The 17,829-nt window shown below is 39.1% G+C and overlaps 1 protein-coding gene across 2 annotated transcripts in view; it reads left to right on the top strand.

Annotated features, from left to right (window-relative positions):
* LOC113417218 (alpha-2-macroglobulin-like protein 1) overlaps positions 1–17,829 on the top strand; it is a 91,804-nt gene that overhangs the window by 42,638 nt on the left and 31,337 nt on the right. For both annotated transcript variants that reach the window (XM_026675496.2, XM_087957150.1), the window contains 5 exons: positions 833–935; positions 1,367–1,496; positions 15,194–15,419; positions 15,888–16,014; positions 16,442–16,563. In XM_026675496.2, the coding sequence (XP_026531281.2) occupies positions 833–935; positions 1,367–1,496; positions 15,194–15,419; positions 15,888–16,014; positions 16,442–16,563 (708 nt within the window). The remainder of the gene's footprint in view (positions 1–832; positions 936–1,366; positions 1,497–15,193; positions 15,420–15,887; positions 16,015–16,441; positions 16,564–17,829) is intronic.

The following is a 17,829-nucleotide window of genomic DNA, read 5'->3' as shown; positions in this document are numbered from 1 at the left end:
AGGCTTTGATTTTTCTTCCTTAAGCATTCACCTGAAGAGCCATTTTAAACTTTAAGGGAGTGGGATTGGAGGGCTTGTGCAAGCCCTTGGCATGCCTGCTCCACATTTCACCTGGGTGATAAATGATCCCAATTGAGCCTTCTCTTCCTATCCAATTGGCAGATGGAGAGTCTCAGTTGTGCGCCTATGCGGAGTCTAGACTGACAACTGGAAAACAATCCACTCATCTCTGCTGTGAAATCTAAATCTCTGTATCTCCCATCACCTATCCATAGAAATCAGTAAAAGCCTGCAACTTCTTTGTGAAAAAGAGCATTAAAAGGAATGTTCAGGAATAGTTATGCTTTATGAGGGAAGTGAGTAGTACTAAAAAATCAGGTAAGCTGGTGTATATACAACTTAGGTAGGTAAGCAGGTGGACAGGCTGACAGACAGGACTAACCAGGGGTCATTAAATTTTGAAGTTTTCAAATGCCATTTTTAATTTCTTTGCAGAGTTGGACAATGCTGGACAACAGAGTTTGAGGATCAAGACCATAAAGTTTCAGCCAGGTTTACTTTTAGTGAGAATTTCTATAGATTTAGGCTGCTTTGTCACATCTATGTGAACATATCCAATTTGATTCATGTTTGACTGAAAAAGAGGTGCATCCTTGTGAGTTCTGTCTGGCACTTCAGGGGCAAGGCTAGAGAATGAGTGAACAAGGGGGGACTAGAAGCCAGCAAAAGGACTGAAGTAAGGAACAGTGTTGTCCCTGCTGCCTGATTTTCCTTCCTAAATATTATGAGTATTATTTCTGCTCACTCCTCACTTTCCTGCTCTTTCTCACAGCAATCGAGATTGAAAATTTTAACAAACACAAAAGTGAAAAAGCCTGTTTCCTGTGACCTTCCACCTCCAGACAGAATTGTTTTCAAAAGTGGCAGGGCAAAAGGTAAGAATCATGGTTGATTAGATGTTTTGTTGCTGGAAATTTTTGAAAGGGTCTTTTTCTTTTTCTTGCTTCATTTTGCAGGTCTCTATGAATCTTAACTGTTTTTATTCCTCGTGATATTAGTGTTTCTTACAATAATCTAATCCTCAACCAAATGAAACTTGTTCATATCACCACCTGTCACCTGAACCAGATTGCTAGATGTTATGAATTATTAGATTAGATTTTTATGCCATCTTTACAGTATCACTTTATAAATAAATCAAGGTGGCAAACATACATAATACTCCCTCCTATTTTCCCCACAACAACCTTTTGAAGTGGGTTGGGTTTAGAGAGAGTAATTGGCCCAAATTCACCCAGCTGGCTTAGCTTTCAGGAAGGCTATAATTGTTCCGCCATGTCTCTCAGACGCCCTGTTCATCTTCTAGGTACTTCAGTTGCTGAGCATCTTGAAAATATATCTCAAGATATTGCTGCCACAAAACCAAGACAGGATACAAAAACCAAACCTAGGACACGCTTTCCAGAAAACTGGATTTGGGATTTAGTACCTGTTGAGTAAGTAAATTCCAATCTTTGCTCAGGAGGAAAATAAACATTCTCATACAGGTATTCCTTATTTGATGTCCATTCAGTGACCATTTGAAGTTACAATGCCACTGAGTGAATGGTACTTGTATTGAGTCCTTATAGTTGTGGCCATCACAGTACCCCTGCGGTCACATTATTACAATTCAGTTGCTTGACAACAAGCTTACAATTATGTGGCAATGTCACACAGTCATATGATTGCCATTTGTAACCCACACTGTCAGTTTCTTACAAAGGTCAGCAGCTTGCAAATGGAGATCATGTGACTGGGATGCTGCAACCTCACTGGATTCACTTAGCAACAGCAGCTGGGCTTGCTGGAACTGCCATTGTAAATTAATACTGTACCTTAGGACTGCATCACTTAGTGATGGAATTCTCAGTTCCAGTTATTGATGACGTATGCGGACTACCTATAATAGTAGTGACCTAACTTGCCTTGTTTTTCAGTGACAAGAGTTAATTACTGTTGGCATTCTGCAATTTAAGAACCAAACAATTTCTCAGGTGTCCCAGTTTTGTTTCTGACAACATAAAAATTATAGAATTATTTGTAGAAATGATTATAAACCTCTTGTTTTTTTGCTGAAAATAAGAGGATAATTGGAAGAGGGACAGAAATCTAAATATAATAAAAAAAACAGGCCTCCAAATATAGTTCTGATAGGAATATGTTTTTATCTTCATTGCCTTTTTATCCTTCATTTATTTCACTGAGATATTTTAAATGATTATCTCTATAAATCTTTCAGTTGTTGATAAGTTGAGAGACATTATAGTTTTCCATCTTTGTAAAACTCCTCAGTTATAGCTACATGTAATTTCTAAAAATATAACTTATTTATTGCCCCTTCCTTTTTTCAGTTCTTGTTGGGTTATTCTGTAATTAACAATGCTTTTGTGGAAAAGGTTAAAAACCCAGGAAAATTACAAAGTACAATAAACTATCCAATAAAGAAAAAATATTTTACCAAAAAACACATTACAGGTCCTTGACTTATGACCAGAATTGAGCCAAAAATTTATGTTGCTAAGTGAAACATTTGTTAGGGGAATTTTACTTCATTTTATGACCTTTCTTGCCACAATGGTTAAGTGAATCATTACAGTTTAGTAACATGGTTGTTAAGTGAATCTGGTTTCCCCATTGATTTTGTTTGTCAGAAGGTTGCAGAAGCTGAAGGCCCCTTCTGCAAGCATTGTAAATATGAATCAGTAGCCAAACATCTGAATTTTGATCATGTGGCCACAGGGTTGTTACAATGGTCATAAGTGTGAAAATGGTCATAAGTCCATTTTTTTCAGGGCCGTTGTAATTTTGAATAGTCATTAAACGAACTGTATGTCGAAAGCTACCTGTAAGTCCTTGAAATAATCTTGAGTATTTGGCAACAAAATTTAAAAGAGAGCATTTTAGTTGCAAAAAACAATGAATGACACCCTTGTTCCTAATTTTTTTTTAACCTCAAGGACAAACAAATAGGTGGATGCTGACTGCTACTGCTCAACTAACTTGCAGAAAGATAGGTAAAAGGATTTTTTTTAAAATAGAAAGCATAATTGAAAACTTAGTTTCAGGTACTAACTGTTCACAAAAAGAACAGAACTCTCTCATCAACATTCATTCTTCAATTAGCAATAATCATCAGTCCAGCCAACCATTGCATTTTCATTGCTGCCGTGTGGTTATTTTAAAAATATTTCCCAACATTGAATCTATTTGTTAACATAAGAATAGCAAAACATTTTATGTTACTTATACATATCAGTGCATGAACAGTGTGGTACCTGTGTATCATACATTTAGTACAGATAAATGTAATGTTGTAACTCATATTTATTACATTTCATTTTCAATGTTTCATATTATTTAAACATATCTATTACTACCACCATTCAATTTCTAGACCTCCTGCTTGTTATTGCATAGATCTTGTTATATTAAAATATGTATATTGTTGTTCCCCTATTATTTCTATTTTTATTCTTTTCTTATTTTTCCATTGGTTCATTTAAGCGCACGTAACATTTCTTTTCACCATGATTTATTATCCCTTATCTTATATTTGATATTTTAAAAATTACACATTTTTCCACCATCCTTTCAATATCCCAAATATCCAATTAGTAGGATATCCAAATATCCTACTAATCAGTCCAGATATTAACGCTGAATAATATTCAATCGATCCGGGATTACATCTCCAACTCCCCAAAATTTCTAATCCTTAAAAGTTTGAAATTCACAATATATTTTAACACATTGTTAATATTAATAGTACAATTAAATTCCCATATCCTACACTTCCATCATCTACCCTTAACTTATTTTAAAACAAAGTAAATTCTATTTTTCTATTAGCATATATGCTACTGTTTTCCTTATTTATATAAGTAATATAAAATAAAAAACTTGATATAAAAAAAGAATAGCAAAACAAAAGAAGCATCATTCCCCTATTGCTAGTATTTAGCCAGGCTCGGCATATAAGTCAACATTTAAATCACTAATAGTTTTGTATGTGCCCCTTGACACATACAAGGAGCATGTACACATACAAGGAGCATGTATCAACAGGAGCATGTACAGACTTTATATATAAATATTCAGAAAACCAACCAACTAAACAGAATTTTGTTTATATGTTTAAATTAACTTGGAAAGTTTCATATGACCATATACAAGAGCATACATACTTTTTTTTTTAAACAAACTTTATTAATTTTTTTAACACACACAAACAAAACATAGGATGTAGTAACATAAAATATCTTTTCTAGAAGAAACAAATAAACCATCTTATTTGAAAAGAAGATAATTCCAAATTATCACACTTCTATATATATATTTATCTTATCTAATCAACTTCATATCTTTTCAAAACTTTTCTTTATTACTCCCTTTCCTTCTATTTAATCATATTTCTTCTGCCTTAAAAATATATATTGAATATATTTTCATTAGTATTCTTCCACATCCTGTCAGACTTAAACAAACATTACACAAAACATAAATACATAAAACTTCTTTTTGGAAGGTGGCTTACCCCGAGTTAACTCTTTTTATACAGACATCAATCAAAATTTATACTCACTTAATATACTATCTCATATCTTATTTAGCATTCTCTAATTTTCCATATATTTTCTCTCTCCTACTCATTCTTTTAATTCTGTTTTATTTATTCCATCTCAATTAAATAATTATATTTGCATCTTTGGTCCATTTTCTTTCAATCACCTACTTATCCTTTCTATCTAATACAATATTTCTCCTGTAAACCCAAATTGAAGTATGACAACTTTTTATCTTCCCCCTAAATAACACTTAAAATAAAACATATTTTCCGTGCTGATTCTGCTCCGTACATTCAAAGTATTACATTTCAAAATAATAAAACAAACAAATAATATTGAGTTTGATAAATAATAATAAAACTAAAAACAAGTAAAAAAGAAATATTAAATTTATAATATAATAAAAACAATGTTTCATAGGAAATTAAATTCTATTATTAATTCTTAAACAATAAAGATAATATTTCATAAGAAATTAAACTCTATAATTAAATCATGGCTTCCCTTTAATACATTTTTAAATCATATAATATTCTAATTTTCTAACTCAGCTTCAAATACTAATATCTACAATGCATTCTTATGTACTTTTGCAGAATCATTTTTAAAAATTATCTCACCCCTTATCTCTGAAAAAAAAATCGTTTTTTAGTATCTTGTTTAAAGCCTTTATGACTTCTCTTTATCCCCCTTTTCCCCTTTCTTTCTTCTCCATTCTAACTTTTTGACCCCCCCATCTCTCCAATTTCACTCTCTTAGTCTTCCCTCTCTGTTGTATTTCTCTTTTCTGTTGCTTTCTGACATCATATCGCTTTTTCATCTCATTTTTCTTTTTCTTGGTTGCTTTTTAAGTTCTAAGTTCATCTTTTCCTTGCCCCCTTCCGCTTTTCTTCCTCCACTAAGTGCGTTTGTCCATTAAAGATGGCTTCTTCTCCTTCATCCCAGTCTTCCTGTCGTCGTATTTCTTGATAGGTAGAAATCGCCATTTCCAAAAAATGAAAGATAGATCCAGAAGAGCCCTTATCTTCTTTTTCACTCTTTGAAATTCCATTTGTAATCCTTCAAAAGATAATGCCATTTTTCTTTTCTTTCTTTTTTAACGCAACCCTAATGTCTTTAATCCCTTTTTTTTAACAAGCTTTCACAGAAATCTCAAAGTCACAAAGCAAACCAAATCAGAGCAAACAGTTTCATTTAGCACTTTCTTCTTTCTATCTTTTCACCTCCTTTTATCTTCCTCACTGATGCAAACTCGATAGTATGTTTCTGAGGTCTAATTTGGTGAAGACTTTCCCTTTCCCCTTCATGAGTGAGAGGGGATATAGGTTGTGTACACACAGTCCATTGATGGCCCTAAAGTCAATGCACAATCTAATGGTACCAACTTTTTTTTCTTTGAACAGGACTGGGGCTGCGACCCGTGGTTGGTCGGTTCAATGAAACCCCTTTTTAAGTTTTTGTCTATATAGTTGCACATTTCTTGCATTTCATGGGGCGTCATGGCATACATTTTGGGCTTTGGTAACTGTCATGCCCCTGGTGAAGACTGACTCTGAAGAAGAGGAGGAACAGCCAACAGGGAGTGGAAGTGTGGCTCCAGAGGTGGTGGAGGAGGCTGGGGAAGGGCAGAGGCTGGCTGAGCAGTCAGAGGAGGACCCCGTTCCATCCCCTATCCATCCTAGGGCACACAGGGAGGAGAGGATCAGGGTAAAACATGGTCTACTTGGGAGGAGAGAGCCATGATCCTGTTCATGGGTTGCAGGTGTGAGATTTGCATAAGAGTTTGGACCTGCGTGCTAACAGATGCTGGAGACAAATTAGTGTTTTATTCCTAAAGAAGGTTTATCTTGGTTGGCGTTCTTCTAATGGACTGTACCTGGTTATCTTCCTGAAGTTGGCAATTATCTATCCTGGTCTGTCGTGGAACTTTATTCAGTGTGGTTTGTTTTTGGTTTTTGCTTCGTTATCGGCTCTTTGAATTTGAACTGTGTTTCTTTCCTTTGAAATGTTATTTTGAAAATAGTTTACTCCTCCACTGTGAAGAATTAAACAGTTAAGCCAAGTTGAAGGCATTAAAGGATTTTTATTTACGTTTTGGTTTTTTGTTATATTTCTGATATATTCTGATAACATTGCCCCGGGGATGATTTCTATGGCTCAATCTGTTTCACAGTGGGGGTGGTAGGATGTCACACTCTGTCTTGCTGAATACTTCAGTAAGGTCTTGATATTCTCTGGGGATCTGTCCGACCTCTGGGGTTCTGTCGGAGGTAGCTGCCAGTTGTTCTGGTGAACTATCAGAGGGGGCTCCCTGCATTGTTGGTGCCTCCATTTGATGGTGAGGAAGGGGTTGGTATCCCTTTGCTATCCTCAACCTGCGGCTGCCCTCTTGCCACCAGATGGTCGGGCCCCACTTGTTTAGCCAGGAAAGCCCCAGTGTGACTGCATTTGTCATTTTGGGAGCTAATACGAATCGAATTGTCTCCCAGTGCTCCACTAAGTTTAGTCTCACTGGTTCGGTTAAGTGACTGGCGTAGGCTTCTCCCAGTAGGGAGCCATCTACTTGTTCGAACCGAATTGGGTGGGCTAGCTTTTTTGCTCTGATCCCCAGTTTTAGGACTGTGGTCAGATTGATCAGGCATCTGGTGCAGCCTGAATCTATTAAGTCTTGGAAAACTTCCTTATTCCCTGTCTTTGGGGCCGTAACCCATATTGAGAAAACAAAAGGGGGGAATCGGTCCACTCACCATTGGTCGTCTTCCCCCTCGTCCTTGTTGTCGTAAGGATCTGGCGACTGGTCATCGTTGTCCAGAATTCCTCCCCCTTCAGCTGGCTGGAGAGGGACTTCTGCAGCCTGAAGAACCCTCTGAGATGCATTGGTGGCACATCTGGGGCCTTGTTCAGGTCACGCCCTGGGTGGTGGTTTCAGCTTCAGTCTCGAATCTGGGGTTGTGCACACTGCTGCGATGTGCCCTATTCCTCCACATCAGTAGCATTTAATTGGGCTTCATGAGAGAGTTTGTCTTGGGGCAGATCGTGGTATGCCATCCCATTGGTTAAGTGGCCTCTGGTCTGGTTGCCCTCTGTTTTTGATCTCCGGTGACTTCCTCATATTGCTAGCGCGTAATGCCCTGCTGACTTTTATGGCTACCCGGAACCACTCAGAGAGTCTGTTGGCGATGTCACAATAGGCAGTTACTTTGCTAATTTGCTGGTCCAGGCTGGTTCTGAAAAATGAACCAGCATCCATTCAGGCATAAGGGGTAGCTTCCCACTAATTCCCCTGAATTCACAGATGTGTTCCTTGATGGGTTGCCCTCCCTGCTTTAAGTTGCTGAGTTCATCTTCTGCAAACGGGTCATACTCTGCCTCCTCAAATCTGGCCTCTAGCAGTCATAGGAAGTCATCTGCGTCATGCAGTTGGGGGGGCCCTTCTCTTGTGGAGGGTTGCTAGCCATCCTCTTACTTCTCCCTCCAGCCCCTCAGAAATGGCATTCACCATGGCTCTAGAGGAGGGTAGAGATGTCTATAACATTCTAGGTGGATCTCAGCTGAGTCAAGGAATAGAGCTAGCTGGTCTGGGTCCCCATCAAATTTCCCCCTGAACCGGGGCAGTTCACAGAGCTCTGCTCTGGCCTCTTCCTGTCACCCTCTATAAATCTGTGCTTGAGGTGGCTGACTTTCCTCCCTGGCTCTAGTTTACACAGAAGGAGGAAGGAGATACCTGCTGCCTGGAGGAGGTACTGGCTGCTGCTATGGGCTCTTTCTTTTTCTGCTGGGTAGAGGAGGGCTGTAATTTTGCCTGCTTCTCCTCATATCAGAAGGCTCTGTGGGAGGTCCCTTCTGTATTGGGCGGCATGACGGGCCCTCCTCTCCAATGGCAGCCTGGTCAAATTCCTCCCTCCACTGCTCTATGGATCTCCCCAGGGATCCCGACAGGAGCTTTGGGGCTCTGGCTTGTTCCCAGTCCCACATCCATTCCACTCTTGTCAGCTCACTCAGGGCCCTTCCTCCCTTTTTAAGCTGGGGGATCTCACCTTCCAAAGCTGTGGGAGATTTCATTTCCTTCATTTGCTGAGGCATCTCAGCTTCGCCTGTGATTACATTTTCAGCTTCTGTTAGTAGCTGGACTGCCTCTAAAAGGCTTTCTTCTGAGAGCCCCCCACCTCTGCTATTTTAACCTGACTTTCTCTCCATGCATTCCAGATGTCAGGAAGCGATTGAAGAGGCTGGGGGTCAAGTATCCTGGAATGTTAAATTTTTGGCTGTCAGGGCTCCAACAACTCTCACTCATTCAAAGCAAAAGTCTCTAGCTGCATCTCAGAAAAAACAAATTGGTTTATTAGAACTTGCCATGTTGGTGTGTTGCTGGGTGCAGCCGGTACTAAATCACATCATACATTTCCTCCTTGACCCTGGTCTTTCCCCCATCCCCTGGATGTGACTTCTCCAATAGGACACATCAGTCTCCACCCACCTGCTGGCTGACCAGGCCAGGCTGGCCTGGAAGAGGCGTGTCCGCCGGGAGAAGGAAGAAAATGTGCTCCCGGAGGACGGGCAGGCGGGCGGATGTCCCGGGGGTTCTGCACATGTGCACTGCATGTGTAGCAGCTGCACACGCAGTGCGCATGTGCAGCAGCCCTGGGACATCCGCTCAAGCTTACACCACAGCCACCACGTGGTAGGGAAAGACGGATCCTGGACATGGGCTTCAAATGTCGTATTCCTCTTGTCAAGCCACTCCTGAACAACAAACAATGTCAGAAGCGTCTTACCTGGGCTAAAGAAAAACAGAACTGGTCTGTTGCTCAGTGGTCCACAGTCCTCTTTTCTGATGAGAGCAACTTTTGCATCTCATTTGGAAACCAAGGACCCAGATTCTGGAGGAAGAATGGAGAGGCACACACTGCAAGATGCTTGAAGTCCAGTGTGATGTTTCCACAGTCTGTGTTGATGATGTCATCTGCTGGTGTTGGTCCACTGTGCTTCATTAAGTCCAAGGTCAACACAGCCGTCTACCAGGAGATTTTGGAGCCCTTCATGCTTCCTTTCACAGACGAGCTTTATGGGGCTGCTGACTTCATTTTCCAGCATGACTTGGCACCTGCCCACACTGCCAAAAGCACCAAAACCTGGTTCAATGACCGTGGGATTACTGTGCTTGATTGGCCAGCAAACTCGCCTGACCTGAACCCCATAGAGAATCTATGGGGCATTGAGAGACATGAGACCGAACAATGCAGAAGAGCTGAAGGCTGCTATTGAAGCATCCTGGTCTTCCATAACACCTCAGCAGTGCCACAGGCTGATAGCTTCCATGCCACACCGCATTGAGGCAGTAATTGCTGTAAAAGGGGCCCAAACCAAGTACCGAGTACATAAGCATGCTTATACTTGTCAGAGGTCCGATATTGTTCTCTATGTACAATCCTTGTTTTATTGTTTGCATGTAATATTCTAATTTTCTGAGATTGTGGATTTGGGGTTTTCATGAGCTGTAAGCCATAATCATCACAATTATGACACAGCACAGCTTGAACTATCTTGCTTTGCATCTAATGAATCTATCTCATATATTAGTTTCACCTTTTAAGTTGCATTACTGAAATAAATGAACTTTTGCATGATATTCTAATTTTTTGAGTTTCACCTATAGTTTCCTGTAAAAGTCCTGGATAATATTTTTTCCCCTCACTTTGGTAACATAGTGTTCCATGTTTGTCTTGCAATTTACTTATCCATTTCTCTTTCTCCTTTTTCAATTTGTAAGAGCTAACCATCTCCCTGGTTGGTTTGCATTCTCAAAAAAGTTTTGTTTCATTCTTTTTATATGTTGCACTAGGCCTTTTACAAGGTTACTCAATTTATGTTTAGTTGGCTCCATTTGCTGTTTTAAATTTATTTTTTGTGGTTCCTTTTGTAACTCTGCTTCAAGTCTTTTATATTCTTCTTCTAGAGTTCTTTTTTGTTGCTTCTTCCTTTTATTTTTCTTCACTATGAATGTTATAGCAACTCCTCTCATGTATGCTTTCGCTGTGTCCCATAGGTTTTGTAATGAAGTGTCTTCTTTCCTGTTTTCCTAAAGAAAAATCCCATTTGTTTTTCCAACATCTGCCTACATTCTATATCTTTTAATATTGATCAGTTCAGAGTCCATCTTGTACTTTTCTTTTGTCCTTTCCAGCTGATTCTCATTGGATTATGATCTGCCCATAGATTTGTATCTATTTCTACCTCATATACATTAGTATTTAATTCTGTCGACATCCATATCATATCTATTCTAGACCAGGATTGGTGTCTATTAGAATAGAATGTGCATTGGTTCCCCTCCCCCCCGGGTTCCTCTCTCTCCATACATCTTGTATGTTTAACTCTTCTGCCATTTTAAAGAAGGTTCTAGGTAGAATCCTTCTTACTCCTTTCCTTATTCTGTTATTTTTATATTCCAATTTTTGTCTATTATTGTATTGAAGTCTCCTAGGAGACAAATACAGTATTATCATACTCCATATCATGTATAGTATTATGTAATTTTTTTATAAAATTGTTCTTGTCCACTATTTGGTGTGTAGATTGCAACTAAGAGTACCTGCTTTTGATTTACTTCCACAGTCAGGATCCTTCCTTCTTCATCATTATATATTTGGTTAGTCTGAATTGTTTCTTTAACATATAACACCACTCCTCTCTTCTTTTGTTGTGATAATGACACAAATAATTCCCCAATTTAGAATATTCCCCAATTTAGAATATTCCAGAAATCCCTCATTGATTTCTTCACAAATCTTATGTGCACCTCCTTTGGTAGTTTGTGTCTCCTTGTATAGTTCGTATGTATTCTATATGCTTCATCAATTTCTATCAGCATCTCTACTTCCTCTGTCCCTAATACTTTTGCAAGTCACTCTGCCATAACATCCAGTAAGTCTTCCCTTTTCTCCTCTTCCATATTCTGAAATCTCAAATAATGTGCTGCTGTTCTGTCTCTAGCAATATTACTGTGGTTTCTAACTCTTTATTTGCCTGAGTCAGGCTATCATTTATTTCATCTACTCTTTTTATTTCTTTCTCCATCCTCTCCTCTATTTCCTATATTTTCTGTTTGTTTTTTGTAATCAATTGCTGGAAATTTTCAAAAGTTTCATCCATCTTTTGTATCTTTTCTTTTAATTCTCCCGTATAATTTCTCACTTCTCCTATTTCCCTCTTCAATCCATTGTGGTTTTTTGTCATGGTCTCCTGCATCAATTGGAGCATAGCCTGCAATTCCTTAAATTAATTTAATATCTCCATTTGTAACATATCTTCTATTGACCTCTGATTAGATGGACTTGAGGTGGCCGATGATGGCGTGGAGGTATGTTTCCTCCCTATCCCTATCTTTGTTAGGTTTATAGTGCTTATCATGATCAACAATTTTACCTAGATTTTTTTAGTATCCAACACCTCCAATCACCTTTTAACACATATATAACCCTCCAGCATCCCAAATCTTGCTTAACTGATAGGTATAGAAAAAGAAGAAAAACGTCATTCAGATCCAATCCCACTTCAATCCTCCCTTTAGACCATTTTTTTTGTAATCTATAATGTCTGATATGCAACTAGAAGATAATAATAATAATAATAATAATAATAATAATAATAATAATAATAATTAATAATAATAAGGTAAGAAGAAGAAATTTGTAATCCAAGAGGGACCACTGTACTTGTCCTTAACGTTCTGCTTTATCTGTCCAATAATATTATGAGTTCATTGAGAGTGTTTATAATCCACAGGGCTTGTTAAATTGCCAATCTCCAGTACATCAGTATTCCAAAGAGACGGAGACAGGCAGCACTTAACCTTTAATCCACCACAGGTCAGCCGAAGCGATAAGATATTCAGGAAAAGAGAAGAGAGAGAAAAAGGGGGGTATTCATCACTTCCACAGTCCTTCAGTTTTATACCCTCTTTGCTTAGTTCTTCTCTTCTCATAGTACTTCATATGTCAATGCAGGGAGGGGAAGACAATTTACTTTCTCTATTTTAACCCAAAATCCAGGAAAGTGGCTCAATATAATTGCAAATTGTCTCTATCCAAAATTACCTCTGTTCAAATCTTCTTTTATAAAGTCCAATCCAGTTTCTCTGATTTGATTTTATTATTATTATTTTAACAACAACTTTCCCTTCACTCCTTCCTTATTATTATGGATCTGTAACTTCTCTGCATTTTTTCCTCACCGCTTCAAAGGTAGAGGGAGGGAGAAAAAATTCCCTTCTTCTCTCTGGAGTACCCTTTTCTTCTTAAATCAGCATAGGGATCACTTTGGTGGAAGTTGAAAAAAACTTTATCCAGATCCAATCCACTGCTTTCTTCCGCTTTCTCAACACTTGCTCCAACCAGCTACCACTGCTTCGGTTTGGCCACTAATGACCATCTTCTTTTTCACCTTCTTTCAGGAAGGATTATTCCTGACTAGCAAAATGGACCACTGTCCATTCGTGATCAAGAGCCCTTCCTCTCCTGTCACCCCTACAGGGTGACTCCGGCTCCAAGGAGCCCCCCGGGTGGACAGAAACTGTCTGTGCTCCATGGAGATCCCACTCACACACCCGTTCATGATGATACCATCTGGCTCCTCCCCCCAGTAATTTTTTAAAATCACATCTTTATGACATTGTTTTTCTCTCATGCCCAATCCATAGGAGGTAATTTAAAGCTGTAATTGTACCAATTTTAATGTAAAGTTTTCTCTATCCTGGAAGTTTTTGTCATAACATATCAGCAGTTGCTGGCCTGGATCTACCCAGCTTCTTTTGGTCATTTTTTGGCTGTTCTAGAATTGCCCTTTGCCCTCAAGGCACTGAGCACTGTACTTCATGGCCATTTTGGCATGGACTGCAGGAAGGATTGGAAGCTGCTTCTCTAGAAGCATCTGCTCATGCCATGCTTGATACTTATTTGAGCTTTCTCAAATGCTCCTGAAATTTTATACAAGCTTAGGAATAAATTTTATGTTCACTATGCAAGAAAGACTGCCCAGGTATGTTTCAAAAAAAGAGAAATAGCTTCTCTTGCAAGTATGTTAATTCTGTGTTGAACAGACATTAATTTAAAGCAGGAGAGGGAGAGAATCTGTTCCTGCCAGCTGCATTGCCTGTTCCATTCTGGCTGCTTGTCTACTTCCAGCCACAAGGATTCACTGGCAGCATTTTCATTTTTTTATAACATCAATCAAGGATGAAACTTGCTCATTTACTGGTTTTTTTCTCTTGCTTCCCTCTGCCTCCAATTCTTGCATGTGATTGTTTTTGAATGTTAATCTAGCTCTCTTTAGAAGAGCATTAAATCTAAAACATAAAAAAATGTTTTATGTTTTGTGTTTTGGTTAGCTATGTTTTGATTGTGAATTAATAAAACCTTGGAGGAATAAAACTAAAGGGAGAGAAATTTGGAAAAGACATGTATAAATGATAATTAAGGAGGTTTTATCTTTTTATGTCTTGTTTTATGTTTTGTATTTTGTGTGTTTATGCTTGATTGAGAATTAATAAAACCTTGATAGAAAGAAATATAATTGAATAAAAGTGAAGGGAGAAACAATGAGAAATTTGGAAAAGATATATATGTGCTTAAATGGAAATGTGATAATGTGGAACTATGCCTTAAAAAATAATGTTTTATTTGCCTTGTTAAAACTTATAAGTAGTTTTTAGAAAGGAGGTTTTATACTTTTTTGTCCTATGTTTTGTTTGTCTTTAAAAAATCAATAAAACTTTTTTTTTTAAAAAAAGAAGAGCATTAAATCTGTATTTAAAATCACAAATAAAATAAATAATATAAATAATAAATAATTGTGCCTATAACTTATTAATTGGCTATAAAAGCCTATACAAGTCCAACACTCTGGGTTAGGAAGAGTGATTTTCCCTCACTGGTAGATGATGTTTAGTGGGAGGGGAAAAGCCAGGGTAATGTACCAAACAATTTCTTCAATTTCATCTACATTACCCCTATAAGGACAGCACCAGGAGCTGGCCTCCTCACTGTGTCAGAACATCTCAGCAATTAGGGTATGTTAGCATACATTTCTGCTAGCTTAAGAACCCATGAATAGTACTGTTGACCACAGTTATAATGGAGAAAAATGCTCCCTAAAAGCCAAAACAGACAGAATATTAACTATTCATATCAGTAATAATGTATAACAACTATTCGAAAAGTGGGGAAGAGATCTGCATTCACACTGCTGGCTAAGAATGAGAAATTCATCTTCCTCTCCATCTAGTCTTGCATAGAATCTGTTCCTCATCAGCTGCAGTTGGCATTGGAAGGGAACTCACTGCTAAAGAGCACAGAGGACAATTGCACAAATATAAAGGCAAAAAATTCTTTACAAAAGAAATTTCTAGTTAAGCCATTCTGGCTGAAATTGCAGTAGAATTAATAATTTGGAGAAAAACATGTTTCTTGCATTGTCCCTCTGACCAATTGCTGTTATACTCTGATTCAGCTGGACAACAGCTGATTTTGCTGACACAGCCTCCTGCTTTGGTATGACCTGGTCACTAAAATTATCTTCCTGTTTTGCAGCGAGGAAGGGAAAGCAGTTCACTCAGTCACTGTTCCGGACACAATCACGGAGTGGAACGCAAATGCATTCTGTCTGGCAGATATAGGCTTTGGCCTGTCTCAATTAACCACAATCAGGGTTTTCCAGCCCTTCTTCACTGATCTGACTCTGCCATATTCTGTGATTCGTGGAGAGACTTTCCAGATAAAGGTCACAGTCTTTAACTTCCTCAAGGACTGTATCCAGGTGAGAGCCCATTTAGGACAAGTCAGAAATCTTACAAAATTTAGGAGGAGGAAATTCACAATGAGCTTGAGACATGGAGACCAAGACTGCAAAGAGAAGCATTGTATTCCTTTCTGTGCCTGACAGAGGATAAATTCCTAGCAGCCCCAATTTCTTCCCCACAAACCATTGGGGGGGGGGGGATGAAGTTGATGAAGTACTTTCAGAGGTTTGCAAAGCAAAATTCTCCAGAGAGTTCCTGCCAATTTGAGCTGGCAAAAAGTAGTTTTCTGGAAGTTCTACTGGACATAACCATATTATTCCATCCTGCATATGTAAGCTCAGCAGGACAGGCACTGGCACTGCCACTCTCACTGGTCAGCTGGTATTCCTTCACGTGCCCACATTGTGCCTTCCCCTGAATAGTTGCCCTTCGCTAGGCCCAGATGCATAGTTCATCTTGTGTCTCATCCTTCGTGTCTCATTCAGGTGAGAACAACCCTGCTAGACTCTGAGGAAGTGGAGGTGAAGCCCTGTCCTGACTGCCTGTTCACCACCTGCTTGTGTGCTGAGGAAGCCAAGGTCTTCTCCTGGAATGTGACAGCTACCCAGCTGGGTAAGACTGTGTTGAATTGGCATCCTTTTAGTTCTTAAGATCAGGAGCACTCAGCAGAAGTTACAGTGAAACTTTGGCGGGACAGGTGGGTGGGTCAGCTTTCTAACTTTCTAACTAACATTTTGTCACGTTGAAACATCTGTTAATGTTGAAGTGGAACCAGGACTGAGGACAGATTCATGAACATAGCCCATATCTCTGTCTGTTCAAGAGTCATTCAGCCCCTCTGCACTCAGATCTGTATCCAACTCCATTGATGGGCAGATGCAGAGGTGACCTTGGCATTGTATTTGCAGCATCTATTAATGGTGGTGGTAAATTGTAGAATGGGTTTTGGACGAAAAGGAAGCAGCCATTGTTGTTCACACTAAACTGATGGCTGAAAGTCTGGAACTAGTTGTTCTGTATTGCTTTTGTCTTCTTGTAGGGCATGTGAACATCTCAGTAAGAAGTGAGGCTGAGGAGACCCAAGCATTGTGTGGCAACAAGATCTCTGTCACTCCCACGCATGGCCAGTCAGACACAGTTATCAAATCTTTACTTGTCAAGGTCAGTGAAGACATCAATCAAACTCTAGTTCAAGCACCAATCAATATCACAAAGGTGGGGATAAAAGATGAGAACCATACGTGAAGTTCCAATTAAACTTATTCATTACTAACATGCCTATGCTCAGTAATCAACTTAATGCTTAGCATTATCTTTGTGTAAGTTAAGAGTCAGCAGAATTCAAGAAAGGTTAGACTTAAATCGTTTTGTGGCTATGTAAAGACTCTTGGCCAGGATGGGCAATTAACTTGGGACTGTTGTGGAGGGCCAAACCAATAGCTCCAGACTATGGTCTACCCATTCACCCACAAAGTTCTGCTTCAACTGAGGTGATGGTGGGTGGCCAAGCCGAGGTCCCCTCACATGTTATTCAGATTAACAGAGTTGGAAGGGACCTTTAGGTCATCTAGTCCAACCTCCCCCTCAACCAAGCAGGAGATCCTACACCATTTCTGACAGATGACAGTCCAATCTCTTCTTGAAAGTCTCAAATGATGAAGCTCTCACAACTTCCAAAGGCAAACTATTCCATTGGCTGATTGTTCTCACTGTCAGAAAATTTATCCTTATTTCCAGGTTAAATCTCTCCTTGTTCAGTTTCCATCCATTATCCAACATATGATTGCATTGACTTTTTGGCTGCCGCTGCACACTGCTGGCTCATATTTAGCTGGTTGTCCACTAAGACTCCAAGATCCCTCTCGTAGTTACTGTTATTAAGCCTGGTTTCACCCAGTCTATATGTGTACTTTTGGTTTTTCTTGCCTAAGTGTAGGACTTCACTTTTCTCTACATTGAATTTCATTTTGTTAGATAGGGCCCAGTGTTCAAGTCTGTCAAGATCCATCTGGATCATGAGACTATCTTCTAGGCATTAGCTATTCCTTCCAGCTTAGTATCATCTGCAAATTTGGTATTCCCTCATCTAAGTCATTTATGAAGATTTGCCATTTTAAGATTTTAACATACCAACAATGGGATTAAAGGTGGGAAATGAGTGCATTCCCCTTCTATTCCCTCATCTAAGTTGTTTATGAAGATATTGAAGAGTACCGGGCCTAAGACAGGCTGCTCCAGGTGAGGGGTGAGCACTGCACAGATGAAGAAAAGTATTTTCTCTTCTTGTCCTCCCATGGCCACCAGCTAACTGATAGAGCACACGGCGATTCTACAGAGCTGAACCAAACTAGAGGTTTTCTCTCACTCCCCGAACATTTACAGCTGTGGCCTGAAGCTGTAAATTACCCAGGTCTGCTCTAGGCTCTT

The sequence above is a fragment of the Notechis scutatus genome, chromosome 2 (assembly GCF_049901735.1).
Source record: "Notechis scutatus isolate UNSWTSFEM ecotype Mainland chromosome 2, rNotScu1.2, whole genome shotgun sequence".
NCBI classification, from domain to species: Eukaryota; Metazoa; Chordata; class Lepidosauria; order Squamata; family Elapidae; genus Notechis; species Notechis scutatus.
The sequence above is the reverse complement of the archived record's forward strand: the minus strand, read 5'-3'. Positions and strand labels throughout refer to the sequence as shown.